This window comes from Myotis myotis, unplaced genomic scaffold (assembly GCF_014108235.1).
Source record: "Myotis myotis isolate mMyoMyo1 unplaced genomic scaffold, mMyoMyo1.p scaffold_m19_p_5, whole genome shotgun sequence".
Lineage (NCBI taxonomy): Eukaryota > Metazoa > Chordata > Mammalia > Chiroptera > Vespertilionidae > Myotis > Myotis myotis.
This window is the reverse complement of record NW_023416357.1, coordinates 111031759-111057367: the sequence shown is the minus strand read 5'-3', so window position 1 is coordinate 111057367 and position 25609 is coordinate 111031759. Positions and strand designations below refer to the sequence as shown.

The 25609-nt window shown below is 45.3% G+C and overlaps 1 protein-coding gene and 1 non-coding gene across 3 annotated transcripts in view; one reads left to right on the top strand and one right to left on the bottom strand.

Annotated features, from left to right (window-relative positions):
* Nucleotides 1-25609, top strand: part of IQCK (IQ motif containing K) — a 127181-nt gene that overhangs the window by 587 nt on the left and 100985 nt on the right. For both annotated transcript variants that reach the window (XM_036310271.1, XM_036310270.1), the window contains exons 2-4: nucleotides 4854-4918; nucleotides 6708-6837; nucleotides 8135-8232. In XM_036310271.1, the coding sequence (XP_036166164.1) occupies nucleotides 4854-4918; nucleotides 6708-6837; nucleotides 8135-8232 (293 nt within the window). The remainder of the gene's footprint in view (nucleotides 1-4853; nucleotides 4919-6707; nucleotides 6838-8134; nucleotides 8233-25609) is intronic.
* Nucleotides 16305-16490, bottom strand: LOC118657247. Its single transcript, XR_004967957.1, has one exon. It is a non-coding gene; the product is annotated as a U2 spliceosomal RNA (small nuclear RNA).

The window sequence follows — 25609 nt, the reverse complement described above, 5'->3', positions numbered from 1 at the left end:
CCACATGTTGTAGGAGCATGGGCCAGGCAGACTTGGGGTTAATCCCTCTGCACTTCTAACCTTCCCCTAAGATCCCCAAATGGGTCCCCGCCGTTGGTCAAGTTATTTAACTTGTTACTCTCTCGCTAAAGTGAGCGTAATGATGGTATCTAGTTTATGGTGTTAGGAGGATGCACCTTGATGGTCACAGAAAGTAGAAAACTGACAGCAAGAGCTCAATAATGTTAGCCCTGAAGAAGTAATGTATCTTTTTTTTTAATGGAACTCCCATCTGACCCAGTGATCCCACTTCTGGGAATATATCCCAAGAAACTAGAAACACCAATCAGAAAGGATATATGCACCCCTATGTTCATAGCACCACAATTTACCATAGCTAAGATTTGGAACCAGCCTAAGTGCCCATCAGCAGATGAGTGGATTAGAAAACTGTGGTACATCTACACAATGGAATACTATGCTGCGGTAAAAAAGAAGGAACTCTTACCATTTGGAACAGCATGGATGGAACTGGAGAGCATTATGCTAAGTGAAATAAGCCAGTCAGAGAAAGATAAATATCACATGATCTCACTCATTTGTGGAATCTAATGAACAACATAAACTGATGAACAAAAACAGATCCAGAGACAGAGAAGCATCAATCAGACTGTCAAACCTCAGAGGGAAGGTAGGGGAAAGTAGAGGTAAGGGGAAGAGGTCAACCAAAGGACTTGTGTGCATGCATATAAGCCTAACTAATGGACACAGACAACAGGGGGGTGAGGGCATGAGTGGGGGAATGGGGGGATAAGGATACATATGTAATACCTTAATAAAGAGAGAGAAAAAATTTATAGATATTTTTCTACTAAAAATAGTATATTTTCCCCATTTCTCTATCTAGTTGCTTATTACTAGGCCAATAAAACAAATTAATGTTATATTTCTATCTTATATTCATACAGAATTCTGTTATTGTGGTCCCTAGTTTTGTAGATAAATGAAATAAACATCAGCAAATGAAAACCAAAAAAAAAAAAAGTAATGTAAGCTCCTCAGCTCCAGGCTGTAAGCTCCTCAAGGTCAAGAACTCAGCTTTTTCATTCTTGTGGCTCCATCACTACCTCAGCTATCTGACGGCACTGTCCAGTAGAACTTTCCAGTGTGGTAGCCACTAGCCACATGCAGTTATTGAGCACTTGAAATGTGGTTAGTACAGTTTTGGAACTGAGTTTTTTATTTTACTTAATTTTAATAAATTTAGATAGCCACCTGTGGCTAGTGGCTACCATACGGGTCAGCAAATGCTTGTTGAGTGGAAAAAAGAATGAATGCATAGTATATGGGTCCAGGTCGGAGAGAATGATGAATTGAGAGAAGTGGGAAATACAGAGGAGGAAGAGAACAGTGGGCTCAAGAGTGATAAATGTCCTCAAAGGCTATCCATTCTAACCCATCCAGTGCTCGCATTCCTTCTCTGTGCATACGTTGCATTATATTCAGAAAATCTTGTACCCATTGGTCCTTAGCTCCTTGGTGCTAATCACTCTACCCTAAAGAATCCAGTCAGATATTTGCACGTTGCTTTGTGGCTGTCTTTTCCCCAGAGCTTTCCATTTTCAGAGCCAAATAGCTCATCATAATACAACTTGCTAGTGGTGTTTTGTTAGCGAAGCTGCCCAGCTTCACCAATGAGAGGAGTCACCCTGTACCTGCCTGTTGTGAGGGTCAGGATGGTGTGTGCAGAGGAGCTCAGCATGTGCCCGACATTTTAGAAGTGCTCAATACATATGTGTTATTGTTGACAAAGAAACATGCTTTGCATTGTGTTTTAGAATCGTGAGATTTATTTTAGTCAAACAGGCCTGTAGGGAGAAAGCAAAGAGGAAGGGTGCTCTCTGAAAAACAAGGGACTTGATAGAGTTACAGCATGAAGTTAACGAGATCAAGATGGTAAATTGTACACACTGGCACACTAATGACTATTATAACTTAGATGAATAAGCCCAATTTCTTAAAACATTCTAACAAGTGCAGTTTTCTATAACAAACATAGTAAATTTAGTTTCTCACAACAAACATGAGACATAGGATTTGGGGGAAATCCTATCTTCGAGGTAAGTATTACATTCTGTTAGGAAATATACATTTAAAAAGCAAATTCCCTGCCCTGGTGATGTTGCTCAATGGTTAGAGCGTCGGCCAGCACAAAGAAGGGTCTTGGCTTCAATTCCTGGTCAAAGACATGAACTGTGCCTGGGTTACAGGTTAGATCCCGGGGGTGGGGGGGCGGGGTTGCGGGCAGGAGGCAATCAATCGATGCTTCTCTCTCTCTGTACCCCTCCACTCTCTCTAAAATATCAATGGAAAAAATATCCTCAGGTGAGGATTAACAACAACTAAAAAGAGTACACTGGCTGAATAAATGTGGCACATAATACTTGTAGCAGCCTTGAAAGATTCAAATAGTGGGCTCTCAGTAAGTATCAATGAATGAATCAGTAGGTCAAGGGTCAAAAGTAATTTTCCATACTGTTTGGTTCATTCATTCAGAAGTATTCTGTGGGAATATGATGGTGAGCACAAACAGACCCAGGTAATTTAGTCACAAAACACACAGTCTATTAAAGAGATTAATTTTTACAAATTTCAAAAAAGGGTAAAAGTAGTATGAGTTGTTAAGAAAAAGGACACTGTTACAGGTTCTAGGATGATTTGACCTAGTATAGATCTAAAGTAAATAAATGTATTACATATGTATATTAGTAAGTACATTGAAAAGATTAGTTTGGACCTATGCCAAATCTAACAAAGGCTGTTGGTTGTAAAGACATTATGTGTGATTTATACTCTTTACATGACATCTCTGTATTATTTGGAATTTTCTTACAATAAGCTCTGGTAATCAGATAAAGCTATAGAGCTGAATATATCTTAAGTTCAGATAAATAGCTTTCACACTATTTTGGTGATTCTCAAAAGGTTGGGGAAAGGGTGAATCTGCATGCTTGTTTGAAAGGGAAAAAAAGTGGTAGAGCTAGAACTACTGTGATGGGCAGTATTCTTAGTGGCCCAGCCCCAAAAATTCCCCTAGTGCTGTGGTCGGCAAACCGCGGCTCGCGAGCCACATGCGGCTCTTTGGCCCCTTGAGTGTGGCTCTTCCACAAAATACCACGTGCGGGTGTGCACGTACAGTGCGATTGAAACTTTGTGGCCCATGCACAGAAGTCGGTATTTTGTGGAAGAGCCGGTATTTTGTTCACTGAGTGCACTTACCTCCCAGTTAGTTGATCAGTCGCTAATCTAGACATTGCTGTTTAGAGACTTTTCAGAAGTAATTAAGTCTGTAATCAGTTGACTTTAAATTAGAGAGATCATTATAGGTGGGCCTGACCTAATCAGGTGAGCACCTCTCAACTAAGAGATTGAAGCAGAAGACACTTCTGCTTGCCTGCAATGAGTGAATGACCACGTGAACTGCCCTGTGACAAGGCCCTAGCGCAGCCTCTAGGAGCTGAGAGCAGTCCTCACCAACAGCCAACAAGGAAATGGGGACCCAGACTGACAGAAACTGAATCCTGCCAACAACCATGGTGCTTGCCGAGGACCCAGCCCTCAGATGAGGTCATAGCCAGGGCCAACACCTTGGTCTCAGTACTCCTGACCACAGGAGCTGAGATAATACATTTATGTTGTTTTAAGTAAGTTTGTGATAATTTGTTATTTTGGGAATCAAAATTGCTTATCACCTGCCACCTGGTATACTTGTCTCCAACCTGCTACCTAGGAATTTTTTAAAAAATGTTTTTGCTTAGAAATGCTCTACTGTCCTTTAAGGAACTAGATAATGAAATAAAACTTGTGTCCAGGACAACTATATTTCATTAATGTCCTCTTGCCCAGAAACTTTGTTTTCTCTCATCAGTGCAAAGCAACTATACGACATTGACCTTTCCAGAAATACTTGTGTCAGTCTTTCCTGGAGGTGTAACTAAAATGTCCGTGAGCATTTTCTGCCCTCTCTCAGCAGCGTCACCTGCAGAGCACGTGTGGACTGTTCTGTGCATGAAGCTCTCCAACAGGTGGGCTGTGATCAGCCTTGAAACCTGGCAGTAGTACTCCACCTCACTGCGTATGAGAACCACCTGGAGACTTTAAAAGCACTGATTCCCAGGCTCTTGCCCCAGACCTACTAGTACTGAATCAAAATTTCTGGGATTGGGCCAAAACAGTAGTTTCAAAAAGCTCCCAGGTGATTCTAACGTGCTGCAAGGATGAGAAACTGCTGGCGCTTACAGCAGGACTTCTCCAACGTCAGTGTGGGTACAGTGCAAGCCCCCTGGTCTTATTAAATGCAGGTTAAGTCCAGCAGGGCTGGGGCGGGCTTGAGATGCAGATTTCTAGCTCCCAGGGATGCAGGTGCTGCTGGGTCTGGCCGTGCTCTGAGTAGTGAGGGCTTATGGGCTGGTTTCTCCAGTTATGCACGGGAGTCTTCCCTCTGCTGCTGCTTCTGCCCTGCCCTCACGTTTTCCTCCTTTTCTCTCCCCTCTCCTCCCTGGATGCTGTTTTCTTCCTAGGACCCTCCTCATTCTCTTGTAGTTACATAATTGGGGTCAAAATCTAAAGTCGTACTCTCAGGAAAAGTCTTAAACTCTTTACATAAAGCCTGGGCTCTTCACACAAGTGAATAATTATCTCATTCATTTTAAATAAGGTACTTCACATTAATTATTAACTTGTAATGGCCAGTTATTTTTCATTTCTAAAAACCCCAACCAAGATAAAACAAGAATTTTTACTTAGAGGAAAGAAAATTACATCATAAACTGCAATTGAGTATGGAATTGATGGTTTGCACCCACTCTTTTTAGAGTATGAAGCTGAGCTGCCTCCCTTCCCAGAGGGATACAAAATCAAACAAGAAGCCATGATTACCGTGAGTATTGCCCCACCTGAGCCTTCAATGAAAAGCTCTCAAGTGAGAACAGTACTGATAGCTGGGGACTGTCACACAGTGTCATGAGTTAGGAAAGACACTAGAGCTAGAACCAGGAACATGGGCCAGTCCTAGCTCTGCTTCTAACAGTGTGACTTGAAGGGCACTTCATAACTTCTTAGGCCTCAGTTTCCACATCTGTTAAATGGATCAGGTAATCCTAGACTAATTCACAGTGCCTCTGTGTGGCTCAAATGAGATCCTGGGTAAGAAAGGCCTTCACAGTGGAGTCGCCACATGTCCATGTTGGGGACAGTTGCAGAGAGCGCAGTTTTCCCCAGGCGTGCCCCAGCAGGCAAGAAGACACCTGCATTAAGGAAGGAGGGCGAGAACAGCAGCCTGGAAGAGGCCCTCGCACAGTCTGCTTGGAGCAAATAGGAACTTAATGGAGTTTAAAATAAAACAAGACGCTGCAAGATGAAGGGACTTCAGCAGAGTCACAGGAATGGACCCAAACCTAAGACTAGATTTCCAGTCCATTACTACACCTGCTGCTGTCACAGAACCTTGTCTAAGAACTGTCTTGGCCTGGGATTGTTCTTTTTTCAAGGCGTCCTGTTCTTGCTTTATGGATGCACTGTTTCTCACATTTCTCTGCAGACACTAACCACAGTCCCTTCCCTGAATTATTTGTGCTTCTTCCCAGGTCAGTTGTTCTTTGTAGATCTTGATCTTTGTCGTTTATGCTGTTGATGTTCTTTATCTGTATGGGAAGCTTTGACTGTTTATTCAGAATTTAAAATAGGGGCCCGAGTGGATTTTTCTATCTGGCTGGTATGGTTTTCTTCTACTGTTGTGCAGATAGGTTTGTTTTCTAGATACATCTGTTCTGTGAGTAGAATCACTGGCTGAGCGCTCACGGGGAGTGACTGACGCTGGAAGACTTTTATTCAGGGTCTGCAGGCAGGGAGCCTCCAAATGAATGGTCAATTTTTTTTAATCTTTTGACCACCAGCATGGCACCCTGAGTAGTTCTACTCCTTCCAAGGCTGTTTTTTAGATTTGTTTTTAGAAGAGCCATTGGAAAGGAGAGCTGGATAGAAAATGCTGCTGTGAGCCTAGCTTTACACATATTGAGGGGGCAGAAGCAAGCAGAGGGGAAATGTTGGCAGCAGACCAGTGGAGGCCCAGCCAGATTTTCACTTAACCCTCTTGTTCATTACCATCCCCTTTTCATTCTCACCCTCTGAAGACTTGAACCCTGAGCATGAAGCCCTTGGGAATTCTGGTGGGAAGATGGACTCCCATCCTCCGGGCAGTTTCAGACTGTGGATTCTGGGTGGCTGCTTTCCCTCTCTTACCTGATGACAACTTTAATTCCTGTTTCTTCTGGAAATGTTGGCACATCTCTCATCCACTGATGGTCCTAGTATTCTTCTATTAGAGGAGTATTCTTCGTTTGCCATTTATGTGTCTCAGGAGGGAAGAAATCTAAGACTTGTGCTTAATATGCCCCCCTAGAACGTAAAGTCTGTTGCAGAATTGTATTACTGTGTTAGGTTATAAAAGAAAATGCAATTATTTAAGCTACAGTGGGGCCTTGACTTACGATTGTCCCAACTAACGAGTTTTTTGAGATACCAGCTGTCTCTCGGCCGATTTTTTGCATTGAGTTGATAGAGTAATTTGAGTTACCAAGCTCCTTAACAAGCTCGGTCTTGAAACAAATTAAACTCGTAAGTCAAGGCCCCACTGTATTTATATGAATTGATTTTCCCCACTCCTGCAGGTTTCACCGATGGAAGAAACACTTTTCCGTGGTTTCAGTGCAGAGCACCGTTACCCATTTCCTCAATGGGCCACAGACTCACACATACCTTGCACTCAAATAAAATTGGAAACAATTGATCCCAAAACCTGTAAGTAAGGAAGATTTCCTCTTTCCTAGTTTGGAGTTTGTAACATTGAAAAACCACAAGGTGGGGTTGGGATGGACAGACAGAGAGACTACGTAAATAACAAATGTGTTCTTGTTTTAATTATTAAAAGAAGTAGCCTTGTTCCATTGATTTATCTTTAAGGTTGAAATATAATGATGATAAGTGGCATACTCTGATTCTGTGTTAAATGCAGAAGGGCAAAAATGTGAGAAGTAGAAGAAAATACCATGCTGCCCTGCTTTGTGGGTTGAAGCCAGAGACGTGGGCCTCCTGCCTGCGCCCCAGTTCCTCTGGGCCTCCTGGGGCCAGGACCTCTCCTGCTGCTTTGTTCTGTTCTCTCTGCTTTGGGCCTTGGCAATCAGCGCCATCATGACCGTGGCCATGGGGCTCTCTCCACTGTACCCTCTGTTCCTCTCTGACTTTAGTTCCCCCCACATCCTGTGCTCATTTCCCCAGCCTCACTGGCCTGGCTGTGCCTGGCCTGAACCCTCATGGGACTACAGAGGTGCCCTACTCAGCAGCCTCAAGTAATACTGAAGGCCATGTTATTTCCTGGACAGTTCTTTTTCTGGTTCAGAAGTAAATGTTTCTCCAAGATTAACTTGGTCATAAACCCTGAGAAAGAAGGCACCTACTAAAAGGGTTCCCAATAACTAACTGGGCTCAAATGATAAAAGCAGAATCCAGCCACCATTGCTAAACAGGGGCCTCTCACACAAGCCATGCTTTAGGGAGAAGATTGCACTGAAATGCCTACCTCCACCCTGAACTGCCTACCTGCACTGTTTCTGCTAATCCTTATAAAGGAGTTCCTGGGATCCTATTTCAACCCATAGCACTGAGGCTTTCCCCATCCAACTGGAGATGTGTAGCCCCCACCAACCAGACCAGCTCTATTCTGACCAATCAGGGCAGTGCCTTTTGGACCAATCAAATGACAAGGATTTGGATCCCTCATTTGCATGAGGACAGACCAATCAGGGATCAGGGTCTGGGACTTCTGTCTATAGAAGCCCCTCTGGCTCTAAGAGCCCACTTTCCCTTTACACAGAAGGCTGAGTGTCCCCAGCTGAGTGGAAACACCAAAGATGTCTCACCTGAACAGTGCAGAGCAGAGCTGCCTAGCCAGAAAGGGACCTGGCCCAAGGCTGCCCCACAGCTATGCTGTATCACAATTGTTTTGCACTGAATAAAGTTTCCTTCACTGCACCCCCAAGGACCATCAGGTTGACAGCCCTTTGGGATCTTCAGCTGGGCATCTTATTGTTTGTTTCAGGTTCCCCCAAAGAATATTTGGAAACGTTCATCTTTCCAGTTCTGCTTCCCGGTATAGCGAGCCTGCTTCACCAGGCAAAGAAAGAAAAATGTTTTGAGGTCAGTGGTTTTATTTCTTTAGTAGAGGCCCGGTGCACAATATTCGTGCACTGGGGGGCGGGGGGTGGGAGGGTCCTTCAGCCCAGCCTGCACCCGCTCACAGTCTGGGACCCATTGGGGGATGTCCGACTGCTGGCTAAGGTCTGCCCGGCTCGAGTAATACTGACATCAAACATCCCCTGACGGGTCCTTAGAGCTGCTGCTGAGGCAAGAGAGGCTCCTGCCATCATCGCTGTGCTCGCCAGCTGTGACCCCAACTTCTGGCTGAGTGGTGCTCCCCTATGGGAGCGCACTGACCACCAGGGGGCAGCTCCTGCATTGAGCGTCTGCCCCCTGGTGGTCAGTGTTCGTCATAGTGACCGGTTGTTCCACTGTTTGGTCAATTTGCATATTAGCCTTTTATTATATAGGATTTGTAAATATTCATTTTTATCATATGATAACTCCTTACCTCAGTACCTTCAAGTGGTTGTTCTCAATACAGTGACCCCTTTGAGAGTGAGAGCCTGTGCTTAGGTAGTCACTCAGCTCTAGCCCTGGCATGGAGTTGTGCACACACATGCCCTGCCCTCTGCTGGCCACTGGTTCTGGAGGGTTACTTGCCAGGTTTCTTGGGCCTACTCTCCGGTTTGTTACTCTTTAGCTTTTCTCCCGTGTTGGATTCATCAACCTACCCCTGGCCTCTCCCTCCTCCCCTTCATGCCAAATGCCATGCATGGACCTTGCTTCAGGAGAGGCCTGCCCAGCAAGTACTCATACGTACTGGTCATCGTCCCACTGCAGCCAGTCACCTGTGTGAGTTGAGTTCCAGTCCTGGCACAGCCCCACATAAATACCCTTAGAGACTCCCTCTTTTCTGCATGTGACAGGACACGCTGGCCATGTGTGTTCCCTGCACTGTTAGAATACTAGAGTTTTGGGTGACCCACATGGAAAGAATAAAATAGCAACAACATTTAATATTGACCAAGCACTTGGCAAAATGATACTAAAAAAAAAAAAAGGCAGTAACCACAGTGCAAATCCAGTCTGTTTGATGGCCCCAGGGTCTTGAAAGCTTAAAGCACTCCTGGTAATGGTGTCACCACTTGGTTGCCCCTCAGTGCAGGCTCACTGACAAGAAGGGGATCCTGCCCTGATGGTACTTCTGTAACTGAGGAGACAATACTTGGATATTATTCTAGAAGAAATGCTTAGTTTTGAGACCTGGGTGAATTCAAAGGGAACCTCCATCCTGCCTCATTCCCCTGACTTGCCAACACAGACCAGGTCCTGAGGGAACCAGGGAAGACCACCTTGGACTAACAGCAGGGGGTGCTCTGCTCAAGGAGAGTAAACAGAGGAGGCTCCAGGCCTAAGGCTCCCTTCACCTGCCGGTTCACTACGCTGTGATGACTGTGCTGGGACGAATGCTACAGAGCCGTGTCCCTGAGCACTTGCCCTCTGAGGTCCGCACTGGTCAGATCTCATTTCCCCTCCCGCACTCTCTAAGCCAGAGCCCCTTCACATCAATGCCCTTTTTAGGAAGGAGGCCCCTGGAACTCAGAGAAGTTGAATATTACCTACAATAGCCCACCTAGTGAGCCACAAAGCACATCTTCAACCAAGGCCAGGTGCTACTGGGGCCTGGGCTTTCATCCCTCCCAAGTAATGGTAGGCGGAGGTTGTCCAAGAGAAAATCCCGGGTTTTCATTCATAGCCATTTTCTGGAGGACAGATTGTGAGTTGCCTTAGGTTATAAAATCTAAACTGCTTCTAATTCTTATGTATTTTTCATTTGCTCATTTGGCTTTTCCTGACAAGTTAAGTCTTGTCCCCTACTCAAAACTGACCTTCCTCTCCCCTGTGGTGTTAAACAGGGTTTGGGTGTGGCCAGGTGTGTGGGAGTGAGGCCGGAGGCCAAGCGCAGAGCCCTCAGCCTGGCCTGCCATTGTCAGGTGGCCTTGTCTTTGGCTTTAGGACCTACTGCTAAATAAGGGAGACCTCACAAATCACATTTAAGGGAACTTTTATTTTAATCTTGCTGTTGGCCAAAGTATGTTCAGTGTGCTGTTCCTTTTATTGGACTGCACAAAGGATGGAATGCAATAATTAAACAATGAAATGAGCACAAGCGAATAACTTTTGTTTGAATGTGTTTAAAAATATTTTAAAATAGATTAAGTCATCCAAGTTCAGTTCTATTCAGCATATGTTTATAAGCCCTACTGTGTGCTGATCACAGGGTCAGGCCTGGGGCACGGAAGGGGCAAAATACGGCCCTGCCCTCAAGAAAACCAGCCTGGTAGTGAAGGATAATAGTGAACTAAGGTTGTTTTTAACATTTTGTCCTCTAAAATAAGAACAGATGTGGCAAAACAAGTAGAGTGGATCTGGTCGGAATTCACTTCTAGACCATAGGGCAGCTATATTCAATTGTGCAGCCTTTATGCAAGTGTATTCAGCTGTGATTCTTCTCATTTATAACCTTTCCAAGGCCACAAAAATCAGCTAAAAGGGCAATGTTGAAGATTTCACATTGAGTCTGGCTGGCATGGCTCCATGGTTGAGCTTCAACCCATGGACCAGGAGGTTATGTTTCAATTCCCAGTCAGGCACATGTCCGGGTTGCGGGTTGGGGGCTCAGTCCCCACTGGGGTTGTGCAGGAGGCAGCCAATCAATGATTCTCTCTCATCATTGATGTTTCTATCTCTCTCTCCCTCTGCCTTCCTCTCTTAAATCAATAAAAATATTTTTTAAACAAAAAAGATTTCACATTGAGGGTTGCATATCTAATGTCTACCCATCAATAATTTTGTAACAAGGGGTAGAGTTTTAGCCTCTAGACAATGGTAAAATGCTTTGAAAGAATCAGAGAAATTTCTATTTGTATTGGAGATTAATGAGGGATCCCTGTGTCAACTCTTATTTCCTCTTTGACCTCCCACAGATGTGCTGCCTCTGGGACTAATGAAAATAGTCTGACCACCAGAGCTGCAGGGTACTTGCATGGGGCATTCAGGTTTAAATGATCAAGGAATGTAGAAAATGTGGCTCATTCAAAGGATTAAACTTGCAAGAATTAATACACTTTAAAGACAGCCAGGCACACTGGAGTTCAAAATCGACTCTTCCCTTGCAGAGTGTCCTAAGTAATCTCTAAGCCTGTTTCTTATTAAAGGGATGACACAGGTGCTCCTGTGCCTGGGAGGAAGAGGGGACATATTTTATATTTAGTGATGCTCACGGCATCATAATGGGATGTAACTGTCCTGCCACAGTTCCCTCCAGGCTGGGCTGGGCAGCTCAGTATTTTGAATACTACACATAGGCAAGATGGGTGAATTACCATTAACTTATTTTATTTCCTGACTTAGGATTTCTTAACTAAATCTGATTCCCTCCTTTCCATATCTTCCCATCCCCCATTCCATCCTCACCCCACCCTGGCATGTAGTCTTATGGTTATTTTTGAAGGCTTATAATTATACTAGTGGCCCAGTGCACGAAATTTGTGCATATTAAAAGGGGATTAATTAGAGGAAATATTTTAATATTGCTATTTCCCCTTTCTCTAATAGAAGTGTCAGAGATGAAAGGAAATTAGTAAAATGTATATGAAAATAATATATAAATTTATTAATAAACTGGGCGGGGACGCATGCAGGCAGCATCACGTTAGCGCTGGGCAGGCCTGCGTGCACCTCCGCCGGGGGCCACCCCGGGCTGGGCTGCATGGAGGCCCTCCTGGTGATGGCAGTCCCCGCCCAACCGCTTCTGCTGTGCATGCCTCCTGCTGAGCAGTTGTGACATTATGGCGTCCCAGACAATGTGCATATTCCTCTATTATTATATAGGAGCACTGACATCGCAACATTTGTCAGACCCAAGTGGCACTCCTGTTACCCAGATCTGCACGCAGACTTGCATTTTCTTGATTCAGTTGTTCCTCACACCCTATCATTGGAAATGCATGCTTAAACTGACTGATAACTGGCCAGAATTAATAACCCAGCATTCTTCTCTGTCTCCACAACTGGACTCCAAATGGCTATTATATAGCAGCATAATTCATTACTTATTGGGGCCATTTAAATTATCTCTTGTGAGAGAGAACAAAGATGGCAGCGTAGGTAAATGCCTGTACTCGCCGCCTCCCATAACCACATCAAAATTACAACTAAAATACAGAATAACCATCATTCAGAACCGCCTGGAATCTGGCTGAATGAAGTCCCACAACTAGAGAAATAAAGAAGAAATCACACTGAAACCCGTAGGAGGGGTGGAATGTGATGTTTTTTTAATTGGGAGGCCCCCTGTGAGGAGCAAGGGGTCCCAGCCCCACACCACACCCCCATCCCAGGGTTCCAGTGTTGAAGAGAAGTCCCTGTAACTACAGGCTATGAAAACCAATGGAGATTGTGGCTGAGTGACACTAAGGCTGCTGGAGACTGAGGTAGTCTCTCTTAAAGGGCCAGTGCATGAACTTCGCGCTTCCTCTGAGCTCCATTGCTGTGTGACGGCATTGGGGGAACCAGGGACATATGGACAGGAACTGGCATCAGGGCAGGAACTCAGGGCAGCTTTCTCCCAGATGGGGGTGGTTGCAGGGGTCGTTGTTCCTGTGCTAGGACCTCCCCTCTCCCAGGGCTGACTAGCAGCCATATCTGAGTTTCCATTAGCATGCCCCAAACCTATCAACAAAAGGCCCAAGACCCAGCACTGGCAGCAGCCTGCCTTGTTTCTCAGAAGGGCCTCACCTGGGCATCTCCAAGCCCAATAAAAGTAGCAGCCATCTGCAGATCCCTCTGTAGCTGCTGCCAGGTGGCCCAGGCAGTGGCTGACCTTGCACCTCCCAGGAGGCCACAGACCCAGTGCACCCTGTGGACAGCTTCAGACCATAGCAGATTACAACTCTACACATCCACAGGTGACACACTCAAGGGGTAGACTCAGCACCAAAGCCCCAATGAAGCAAGTCCTGCTCCAAAGGGTTGTCTCCTGCACAGTAGCTCTTCCACTGTAGACACAACTGGTCCTCACAGCTAATTGGTCTGGAGGCCAGTTCCTCCCAGTGATGCCAACAGCAATCAAGTCTCAACTACAACAAGACTGTGCACATAGTCCACATAGGGACACACCTAGAGTGCCCAGCTCAGGGGGATGGGGAGGCTGAGCCACTTGGCCCTACAGGACACCTACTACACAAAGCCACTCTACCAATTCCAGGAGACATAGCAGCTCTAATACATAGAAACAAACACAGGGAAGCAGCCAAAATGCGGAGACAAAACATCACAAAGAAGTGGAAGCAAGCAAACTACTAGATACAGAGTTCAAAACGATGGTTATAGGGTTACCCGAAAATCTTCATGAGACCATCAAAGGTCTTAATAAATAAGAATATCAAAGACATGAACAAAAACAGGCAGAAATTAAGCATACACTAATTGAAGTAAAGAATAATTTACAAGGATTTAAGAGTAGAGTAGTGGATTCCGAGAACCAAATCAACAATTTGGAATATGAGGAAGCAGAAAACACCCAATCAGAAGAACAAAAAGAAAAACGAATCTAAAAATATGAAGATAGTGCAAGGAGTCTCTGGAACAATTTCTGGTGTACCAACAGTTGCATCATGGGGGTGCCAGAAGTAGAAGAGAGAGAGCAAGATATTGAAAACCTATTTGAAGAAATAATGACAGAAAACTTCCTCTACCTGGTGAAAGAAACAGACTTACAGGTCCAGGAAGCGCAGAGAACCCCAAACAAGAGGAACCCAAAGAGGCCCACACCAAGACACATCATAATTAAAATGCCAAGGGCAAAAGACAGAGAACTTAAAAGCAGCAAGAGAAAAACAGTAACCTTCAAGGTAGAGTCCATATGACTGTCAGCTGATTTCTCAACAGAAACTTTGCAGGCCAGAAGGGAGTGGCAAGAAATATTCAAAGTGATGAATAGAAAGGACTTACAACCAAGATTACTCTACCCAGCAAAGCTATCATTTATAATTGAAGGTCAGATAAAGAGCTTCACAGACAAGAAAAAGCTAGAGAACACCACCAAATCAGTATTACATGAAATGTTGAAGGGTATTCTTTAAGAAGAGGAAGAAGAAGGAAAAGAAGAAAAGATAAAAAATATGAATAATAAAGTGGTAATAAATACATATCTATCAACAATTGAATCTAAAAATAAAAAAAAACGAACAAGGAATCTAATGAACAAAATAAACTGGTGAATAAAATAGAATCAGAAGTATGGAAACATGGAACAGACTGATGAATCTCAGAAGGAAGCAAGGAGGGGAAGAGATTACCTATGGACACAGTAGGATGGTGAAGGCCTGGGGCAGAGTGGGAACCAGGTGGAGGGGAGCAAAAGGGGACTGGGGGAAGAGGGACATCTCTAATACTCTGTACAATAAAGATTTAAAAGTAAAAATAATAAAGAAAAAAATTGTAACAGAACATACCAGAGATGTCACATTCAAATACAAATCTTGTTTAATTAGGATAAACTCACTATTAAGAAACAAAGACTGCACTTCACATGTGGCAATGCTGCCTACAGAATCCTTCCAGAAAACTTCCCTTATACATGCTCTGTGGCTAGTGGAATCTCAGACTCACAGGTAATAAGAATGCTGCTCCAGACAGAGCAGGAACATTGCAGACTGGGGGTCTCAGAGCAGGGAGGATAGCCAGTTGTGCACCTACTGCAGGAAAACGCTGCAGAGGCAAACTGGAGGCCTTTGTTCCTGGGCTGGGAAAGGACAAATGGATAACGCCATTCAGATACTTCCGTAACAATGAGACGGCCAGAGTATGACTAGGGACTCTGGGAAGCCTCTAACAGTTAATTCACCAAGCACTAGTATCATATAGTTTAAACCACACAATAAAGAAATAAAAATTTTCCTAAATAAATAAATAATTTCTTGAAAGCATTTATATTAGGTTGCTAAAGAATAATTGCTCATTTGTATTTACCCTTCTAGCCATTTTTTTCTCGCCCTCCTTATTTTGTTTTGTGATATGACAGAGCCCTAATAGTACATAGGAGGGACCCACTAAATATTTGTTGGATAAATGAATGAATATGGTTCTTTAAAAGTCAGGGTCTGTTTTCAACATAACAGTTAAGTTATTGAGAACACTTGTCAGTTTTCCATGGCGATTACAAAAGAGGCAACTTCCTGCCTGTCCCTGCAGTGTCCGGATTTGAAGTAGGCTGCGTAGGCTGTGCAGGTCTGTTGGAGCTAGAGCAGAGAAAGGAGCAAGTCCTCCAGGATTGAGGCTGGAACTCAAGCACAGTAGTTTCCAGCACTTTGAGGCTCTCTTCAAGCCCTGCACCTGTAGGCACTCATGGAATCTTCCGGTGATCCTCCGGTGGGTGCTTTTCTTGCCACCATACAGAAGAGGGCTACGCAGCCCCAAGGCTGAGCAAGCCAAGATTCACAGCAAGCAGCCTCTTTCCTGAGTCTAGAAGTTTGATCGCTAAACCATGTTGCAGGTTGGCCTAAGGGCTTGCCAAAAGCAGAGACCAGATTCTGACTGGAAAGGGGTCTGGAGGCTGTGCAGGAGAGGAGTGAGAAGGTAGGCAGCTCTGGGGCAGTCCCCAGGCCAGACCCTCTGCAGGCCCCAGGGGGCAAGCCCTTCATTTAGGTTGATCTGTAAGTACATGACACTCTAAAAAGATAAGGGAATAAAGCAGAGGGGCGGGGGGAGAGGCACTGCCTGACTGCTGTGCTGTAGAACATGTGGCTAGGTGCACACGTGGCTGGCAAGTGTGTTTGTGTCTGCACACATGTACGGGAGGGGCTTGGGCAGAACCTGGCTTCAAAATCAGCTCCACCATGAACACACTGTGGTTTTCATTTTGATTGATTTAATAACCTGATTTTTTAGTTTATGTCATTTTAATATTATGTCATTTTTAATTTGTCGTTAATTTATGTCATTTTAATATTATGAATTGGATTCAATTAGTTTCATAAAGATCCTAATCAAATACAGGGTGTCCCCCCAAAATGTATACACACTTTAATAGCTGATAGCTCAATTTTGAAAATGAAATTTTTTTTTTCTGGTGCACCATTCCCAGAGGTACTGCAATACCTGGTCGATGCGTGGACAGAGTAAGTTCCTATTCCATCTCCCTATTCCAAAAATACATTTAATATAATGTCCTTGGAGAGAGGATGTATCAGATATTAAACTGATAAGAACAGATACTACACTTGATCTTAACCAAAAGGCCGAGAAGTGATGAAATGTACTTTAATAAACACTGTCTTTATAAGTATTCAAAGGGTGCATAAACATGTTTGGAGGGACACTCTATAGTTTGCTGATTATTAGACTAGTGGCCCCGTCCATGAAATTCGTGCACGAGGTAGGGGGGTGTCCCTCAACCCAGCCTGCACCCTCTCCAATCTGGGACCCCGTGGGGGATGTCTAACTGCAGGATCGTGCCTAAACCAGCAGTTGGACATCCCTCTCATAATCCAGGACTGCTGGCTCCCAACCACTTGCCTGCCTGCCTGCTTGATTTCTCCTAACCGCTTCTGCCTGCCAGCCTGAACACCCCCTAACCACTCCCCTGCCGGCCTGATCGCCCACAACTGCCCTCCCCTGCCGGCCCGATTGCCCACAACTGCCCTCCCCTGCTGGCCCGATCGCCCACAACTGCCCTTCTCTGCTGCAATCTGCCTCCTCCACTGGGACCCAGTAACTCCGTGTGAGGCGGCGGAGACGCCGGGACCCCCAGGCCTCACCTCGTGGAGTGGCCGCTGGGCCCCGCCTCTGCTGTACGCACGGCCATCTTGTGGCGGTCATCTTGTGGTGGCCATCTTGAGATGCTGTGGCACGAGGACCACCTAGGCTTTTATTAGTATAGATAATTAAATCTCATAAATGCTCAGGATAAAATTCAGCTTATTTAATTGTTCTATTTCTTAATTTTTGGAGGAGATCACAATTGGGAGACACCTCCCGCATGTGATTTCCAAGAATCATCTCAGCCTTAGCACTAGAAGGAGGCCCTGTGCATTTCATGATATGAATTGAGTGAAATAGATGTATTTCACCCTTTCCTAGATGGATGTTTGCAACGATATGTGAAAAGGTCATAGAGAAGATTTAAGTGGCATGTGTGTGGCATTGAAGTGAGCATCTATAAATGAAGTCAGTGGGCCTTTTAGTTTTGCTGTGGAACTAGCTGGTTGCTAGCAGTGTTTTGTATTTTGTTACATATATTCTGTAACTGATAAAAAATAGAAAATGATTACTTTGTACGAATAGCTGGTAGAAGTGTACATGTAGGCCAGCTATATATCTGTAAAGGCATTTCCTTTGTGTAGACCAAGCCTGTCAAACTCAAAGGCTAACATGGTCCAAATAAACAAGATGTAAGTGTATGTGGGCCACAAAAAAAACAAAAGCTTCAGTTTTCATAGGTTTATTTCAATAGAGACATGCTGAATACAAAGGGCTGAAATAAATGAGTCATCGTTAATATAAAATAATAGAACATTTTAATAACAATATTTTTTCTTGAACTTTAAACTTACCAGACACTGAATAACTGCACAAATTAATAAGCGTAACACAAACCTATTTTTCTTGTTCTCTGAAAGTGAAATATTTCCTGTTGCGCACACCAAACAAGTCAGTCCAAGACTAATGATGTGGCAGTCGTCTGCTAAAATATTCACTGCTAGTATTAGTGGAGAGAAATGGTGCGCCTGTGTGTAAGGTACATATGGGAAATGAATGCAACACGATGATAGTCATCAGTCACTAGTGAACGTTGTAGTTTTTATTAATAATTATGTATAACAGTATATTGTAAAAACTTAAGTTAGGAAATTTTTATTAAAACATTTCTTACATATCTTATATTGGGTGGGCCACAAAAATATTCATTGTGAGCCACATGTGGCCCATGGGCCACGAGTTTGACATGCTTGGTGTAGACTGACTTATGCAGCATATATACAGCTCTTTTCATGTTTCCATAATGACTCAGGATGGCCAAATTCAGTGGCCTGTTCCAGGGACAGAAAGGAAAGTGGGTCAGAAGCAAAGAGCATGTGCGAGGGATGGGTGAGGGGGCGGCCCTGCAGCAGCGACAACATTGCCTGTTTGCCAGTTGCCTAGTTGCTGTGTTGTTGTGTCATAAACTACCTGAACATTCCATGACTTCAAACAACAATGACATATTATCTCTGGCTGACTGGGCAGCTCTGCTGTTGGTCTCCCTTGACTGACTCCTGTGGCTGCATTTGGCTTGTGACTGGGCAAGAGGGGAAGGTCCAGTTTCCTCACTCCCGTGTCGGGCCTTGGTGCTGGCTCTTGGTTGAGGCACACAGGTTTCCACATGCCTTTGTCCTGCTGAGGCCAGACCCGTGCCTTCACAGCCTGGTGGTTCCAGGCAGTCTTTCAGGAGGGCAAAGGCGGCAGGGGAAGGCCTGGGGTTCAGAACCCCAAAAGCATCACTTCCACAACAGTCCATTGGTCCAAACATCTCACAAGGCCAGCAGCTCACAAAGCAACTCTTCAGCGGGTGAGGTCTAGACTCCATCTAGAAGTAATAGCAAAGTCACATGTAAAGGGGCCAGGAGGTACAGTTAATCAGGGGCCACTATCATGATTATATATATAGTAACTTCAAAAGTATGTACAGTGGTCATTTATATTACAGTGGACTACCACATAAAGGAGAAGTAAAATAAAAATCGATATATATATATAAAACCCTAATATGTAAATAGCCGAATGGCAGAACAACCAAACAACCGGTCGCTATGCCGTACATTGACAACCAGGGGCTGCGCGCGGAACATGGCGGGCGTCGGCAAGGGCAGAATGATGGAGCAGGTGTGCGGGGGTGCCAGACCAAGGCAGGCCACTGGTCACTGTCATCAGGGCAAGACTCTGGTGGTTACTGAAAATTCTTTCCTCCCGCATACCATGGTCCTGCCAGGCGCTCGCACCGATTGCTCGATGCCATCAGAGGGTGCAAGTAGCAGCTGCTGGCCCTGATCGCCCAAGGGCTTCTCCACCTCCCACTGCTCCTGAGGGGCGATCGGGGCAGCAGCTGCCACTGGCACCCACTGACGGCACCAATCCCGCTCACACCTGTTGCTGGCGTCAGTCCCAATCGCTCTGTGCCGTCAGCTTGTGGGAGCGGCAGCAGCAGGAGTGGGGCTGCCGGCAGACGGGACTGGGTACCGTGGCAGGAGGGGCTGGACGGGTTCGGAGGATGGGCCAAGACCCGCCCCTGTGCCCACAGCAGCCTAGCGAACCACAGTTCCTTTTAAGGTGCATGAATTCGTGCACTAGGCCCCTAGTAGTTTATAATATTAGTGACATGAATTTCCTTTTCTAAAGCTCAAGTAAAACTACACGGGGAGGTCAGTGGACATTTGCTTGTACCTTAAGCACAGAATCACTGTGAACACAGCAACTACAAAAGGCAGGTTAAACCCCTCAAATACTGTAGTGATATTGTCTATGGTGATGTGATTTTATGAAATGGTGATGGAGCCAGGTTTGTGGCTCAGATCATTAGGAATAAGTTTTTTACCTTGTAAATATCCAGGGGGATATTTGAGAATATTTCGGTGACAGGACAGTTTTGCTGTGCGCTACTCTCCTGTCTACTGCAGGGGTAGAGTAACTGGCTCAGATGTCTAGGCTCCTTCTGGGGACCGGGGGGGCGGGGTGGAGAACCAGTTTCTTTGCCTTTTCCAGCCACTGGAGGCCACCTGCGCTCCTGGCCCTCTTATCTCAAGGTCAGCAATACAGTCACTTCCACCTCTGGTTCCACAGTCACATCTTTTCTCTGACTTTGGCCCTCCTGCCTTCCTTATAAGGACGCTGTGATTACATTGGGTCCACCTGGATTTCCCCATCTCAGCATCCTTAATTTAATCACATCTGCAAAGTTCCTTTGCCACATAGGGTGACATATTCACAGGGCCTGGGATTAGGACATGGACATCTGTGGGGGAATGATCAAGCCTACTATACCCAGAATATGAAAAGTAAACGGAAAATAATCCAAGGGCCGCAGGGCCAGGCAGCACTAAAACAAGCCTGAGATAACAGTAAAGGGACCCCGGGAAGCAGCACCGCGGCACCAAGGAAGCGTGGGCACTGAGGTGGAGCTGCCCTCCTCGTTTCCTGCCGATTGTCGCCCTGCAGCACGTGGGCTCAGTGCATGTCGTCCGAGTTTTCAATAGAAGCCCCCAATCCAGCTGTTACCATTCATTGTCCCAATTATTTTTTAAAAGGTTGGGGTCTGGGTGAAAAAGGTGAAGGGATTAAGCCAGTGGTTCTCAACCTGGGGTTGTGACCCCTTTGGCTGTCAAATGACCCTTTCACGGGGGTCGCCTAAGACCATCCTGCCTATCAGATATTTACATTACGATTCATAACAGTAGCAACATTACAGTTATGAAGTAGCAACGGAAATAATTTTATGGTTGGGTCACAACATGAGGAACTGTATTTAAAGGGCCAGAAGGTTGAGAACCACTGGATTAAGCAAAAAAAATTACTTATAGACACAGACCACAGTATAAACAAAGGGAAAGGGGGTGGGAGAGGTGGGGGAGGTGGGAGAGTGGAAGGGGAGATAAATGGTGATGGAAGGAGACTTGACTTGGAGTGGTGAGCACACAATACAGGTGATGTGTGGTATAGTAGTGTATCCTGAAACCTGTGTAATTTGGTTAACCTATGTCACCGCAATAGATTCAGTAATAAACAAATAAATGACTTTTGACAGTTCATTTCCAAAAGAAAGAGTAAACTTAGCGTGCCAACACCTAGTGCGCTAGGCCTCCCCTGCTGTGATCCTGGTTTGTGTTCTTCACTCTGACTTTCTGCCTTGGGCCCAGCAGGATGACCTGAGGTCCCCTTATACCACATCCCTGGGAACACAGCTACCATAGTCCCCCATTATTTGAAGTTTTACTTTTTGTGGTTTCAGTTCCCTATGATCAACCACTGTCCAAAAGTATTAAATAGAAAATCCCTGAAATAATTTATAAGTTTTAAATTGTGTGCTGTTCTAAGTAGCTATCCTGCTGGGATGTGAATTTAGAACCTAATTATGAAATAGGCTCAGAGTGAAGGGCTGACTTATTTGTAAGAATCTACCATTACCAGTTACCATCTGAGTAATTAATTAATGGTAATTAATTGTTATGGCCAAAGGTGATCCTGAGTGGGGCGGGGGGGGGGGGGTGAAAGGATTGAGAAAAGACAGACAAGAGAATGAAAGCTGGGTCTCGGTGGGACGCTGCTCCCTGATGAGGAGACAGCGCCGGCACCCACAAGCCGTGTCTTTATTTTATAGCAGATGCCACGAGGCAAAGTAGGGGCATGATCACGTTGTTTACAGCATTCTCATGAGTTCCAACCTCACTCAATGACATGCACCTGAACTCTAGCACACAGGCACATGGGGCCACGTGTTTGGACCATAGGTTCAAGCTTACAACCACAGCCATTGGCTATGATTGTGCTGGGAGGGCCCTGCCCTCCAGCTGGGACTTGCACGTGGCAATGAGAGGACCCTGTCCTTTCATTAGTCCGAGGCTTGAGCCTGGCCAAAACACTGTAGCCGTGCCCCACAATTAATGACAATCGTTGTAGAATAACATGCCAGACATTATTTCACATCGTGATCTCATTTAAGTATCACAGCAACCCTTTGAATTGATGATTTTATTGTCCCCATTTTGTGGATGAGGAAACTGAGTCCCAAGGATTACCCAAATTCACATGGCCAAGAAGAGTTTGAACCATGGAATCGGAGCCTGGCTCTCAGTCCTACTATATCAGTAAGGCTGTTAGTGTTAAAATACTTCCCTGAGACTCTGGGAATTGCTGTCAGATCCAGTTTGTAACCCAGGAATACCTTATACGTTTATAGCCATGCTTCCTTTTTTTTTTTTCTTTCTTCCCCCTCCGTCTGCAACAAAAAAAAAGCAGCACTGATTGCTTCATTTCCTAGCTTGGTTAGGAGTTGCTTTTGTTTCTAAAAATCAAAGTCATCCTCAAAAGGAAAGGCTTTGAAAAGAAAGTCATCAAGCTCTGAGCTGAGGGTTGTCTTATGCCCATTATTATGGGCAGAGGCTTTGTGACAGGGTTTGCTTCTCTGCTCTGAAGTTTTGTCCTTTAGCTTGTGGGGCATGGCTTTGTGCCAGGTGGCTGTAGTAGCAGACTTTTAAAAATACATATATGTGTTTTAATTGATTTTTAGGGAGAGAGGAAGGGAGAGGGATAGGAACATCCCTTAGAAAGGAACATCATTGATCAGCTGCCTCCTGCCCCTTACTGGGGATTAAGCCGGCAACCCAGGCATATGCCCTGACCAGGAATCAAACCAGTGACCTCTTGGTTCCTGAGTCGATGCTCAGCCGCTGAGCCGTACCAGCTGGGCTGTAGTGGCAGTCTTTTTTGACCCAGCCAAATAGGGAGAACATTACCATTTAGCCATGAATAGCATTTTAGTTGTTACACACAGCATCAGTTAACTTTTTACTACATAATGAACTACCTCAAAAGTTAGTGCTTAACATAACAGTTTAGCTCTCTGTTCTATAAGGCAGCTATTTAGACTGGGCTCAGCTGGGCAGTTCTTCTGGCCCTGGCTATGCTCATTCCTGTGTCTGTGGTCAGGTACCAGGTAGGCTGGGTGCTGGCTGGGCTAGGATGGCCTCAGCCCTATTCCACACCTTCTCATCCTCCACCAGTTAACCCTGGCTTATTTTTGTGGTAGCTGGGAGGCTGGTGGATTCCAGTCGATGTCTCAAGGCCTCTGGGGCCTGGCACGTTGTCACTTTCACTACATGGTATTGGCTAAAGCCAGTCCGAGGCCAGCACAGATTCAGGGAGTTAGGAAGTAGACTCCACGCAATGGGAAGAGCTGTGAAGTCACTTCGCAAAGGGTGTGGAAGGATGGTGGTGATGGTGGTCCTTCTGCAGGTTACCTCGATCCTGTTAGGCGTAGCATGGCTTTGGCAGCGAGGGGCAGGCTTGATTCTGGCTCTAGCCTATTGGCCTCAGGGAAGTTACTTTCTGCAATGCCCCCCTCTCCAGATGAGCAGCGCTCCCCTGTCCAGATGGGCAGCGCCCCCCTCTCCAGTTGGGCAATGCTCCCCTGTCCAGATGGGCAGCGCTCCCCTCTCCAGATGGGCAGTGCTCCCCTCTCCAGTTGGGCAACGCCCCCCTGTCCAGATGGGCAGCACCCCCCTGTCCAGATGGGCAGCACCCCCCTCTCCAGATGGGCAACGCTCCCCTCTCCAGGTGGACAGGGTTACAGAGAGGATCCAATGAGGCAATGTGGGAGCGGAGCCAGCTCTGGGGACCAAATGTTTGCTCTTCCATTTACTAGTAAGTGACTTGGGGAGGTATTTAGTCTTTCTGTGGCCCTGTCTTCTAATCTATACAATGGGAATAATAATGACAGTAATAACCTAATAACATGTAGCTGTTATGAGCATAAATGAGTGAAGTCAAATTAGAAAGACTGGCACATAGAAAGCGCTCATGACATATTAACTCTTAACATGATGCTTGGAAAGGAGCAAGTCTGTAAAAGCAACGCCATTTCCCCACCCCCCTCTCTTGGTGGCCAGTTGTTGCTTGGCTGCATGGAAGGTGGTATCCTTAACGGGATGCTTTCTGGATATTCCACATGCCCATTGATGGCCTACTTCATCATTCCTAGAATCCCAGTGCCTTAAAAAATAATAAGTGTTAATCAAAATCTAAACATATCTCTTAGAAATGATGGTGAGCTTAGAACCTAGATGCAATATGAAGAGACCTCCAGGGCTTAAGGAGCTGCTAGAGTCACAGCTAGTGACCAAAGGAAGAAAAAGAAAGGAAAAGAAAAGAAAAGACAGATTGCAGGTTTTTCAGATGCCTCTTGAGAATTTATGTCTGAACGATAGAAGCTATTTTTTAATGAATGAAAATAATGTTTCAATTGATTCATTTTGAAAAGATTGTATCTTAAAATGTCACTGACCCTCTAATAGTTCAGAAAACAACAATTTCTCCTGCTACTTTTTATGGGAAACCCAAGTTATAAACTAGTCCCAGATTCAAAATATGTTTAAATGACTAATCCTTTGGAATAATAAAGGTTTTATCCAGGAAATAGAGAAGAGAAATGAAACAAAGCTTTTTTTAAAATCAGACTTCTGTAAAAAAAAAATCTGTGGATTTTTCCATGCTCCTATATGAAAAGTTATGTTATTAATAATGTTCTGAAGTCGGGGTCTGCAAACTACAGCGCATGCGGCCAGCTGCCTGTGTTTGTAAATAAAGTTTTATTGGATCACAGTCACACCCGTTCCTTCTTATGACGTCTGTGGCCACTTTTGTATGACAGTGGCAAAGTGGAGCAGTTGCAACACAAGCCAAGATACTTACTGTCTATCTCTTTGAGAAAAAGCTTGCTGACCTCTGTTCTGAAGTCCTGGCACTGTCCAGGTTTTGTAGTAGTGGTTGTTGCTATTATGTGAGGAACAGTCGAAGGGAAGCTTAATGATTTAGCATAGAATTTGGAGCCATGCCCACCTGAATTTAGGACCCAGTTCTACCTTCTAGAATAATGAGCTTGGACCTTGGTAGCATTGTGATCTTTTAACCTGAACCTTCCTAAGCCTCAGTTTCTGCCTCTGTAAAATGGAAGGAATGATAATAGTAATTGCTTTATATAAGGGAGTTTCATGGGGATTAAATAAGAAGATGCATTTAAAGCATTTAGCTCAGTGACTAGCACTACTATAGGAAGTAGTTGCAATAAAATAAGAACAAAATTAAATTGGGAAAAAGTTCCTTAGACCTGGGATGGAAGACAAAATGAGGGCACTGCTTAAGGAAGAGGTGAGCTGAGAGTGGCCACATGGGGGTGGGTGGTGGGAGGTCAGACCCAGCACAGGGAGGGCTCTGGCAGGTCCCCAAGGAAGGCTGGGGTCCTGGAGGCAGGCAGCGGTTGGAACCCTCCCTTTGGCTTCTGCTCCCAGGGCCCCTGGAAAGATTCCTTAGGTGCTGCGAGCCTCAGCCACCTGCTCTGTTCAGTGGGGAGGGTGATCACCATAGCTCCTGCTTCCTCGTGGCTGCTGGGAGGGTTGGATGGGATGATGCCTGTGCAGCACTTAAAATGTGGTGCTCAGTACAGGCAGCCACTGCCACTAAGGACTGAGCTTGAGGAGCGACTCACTTTGGGGGGGGGGGGGTCACACGTGAAAACCAGGGGAGGAGAGATGAGTCCAGGTTGACAGTGACATGAAGACGAAATCCATTTTCAGGCAGGAACAGTGAGAGAGACCAGGACAGACAAATCCTTAGAGTGCCTGCC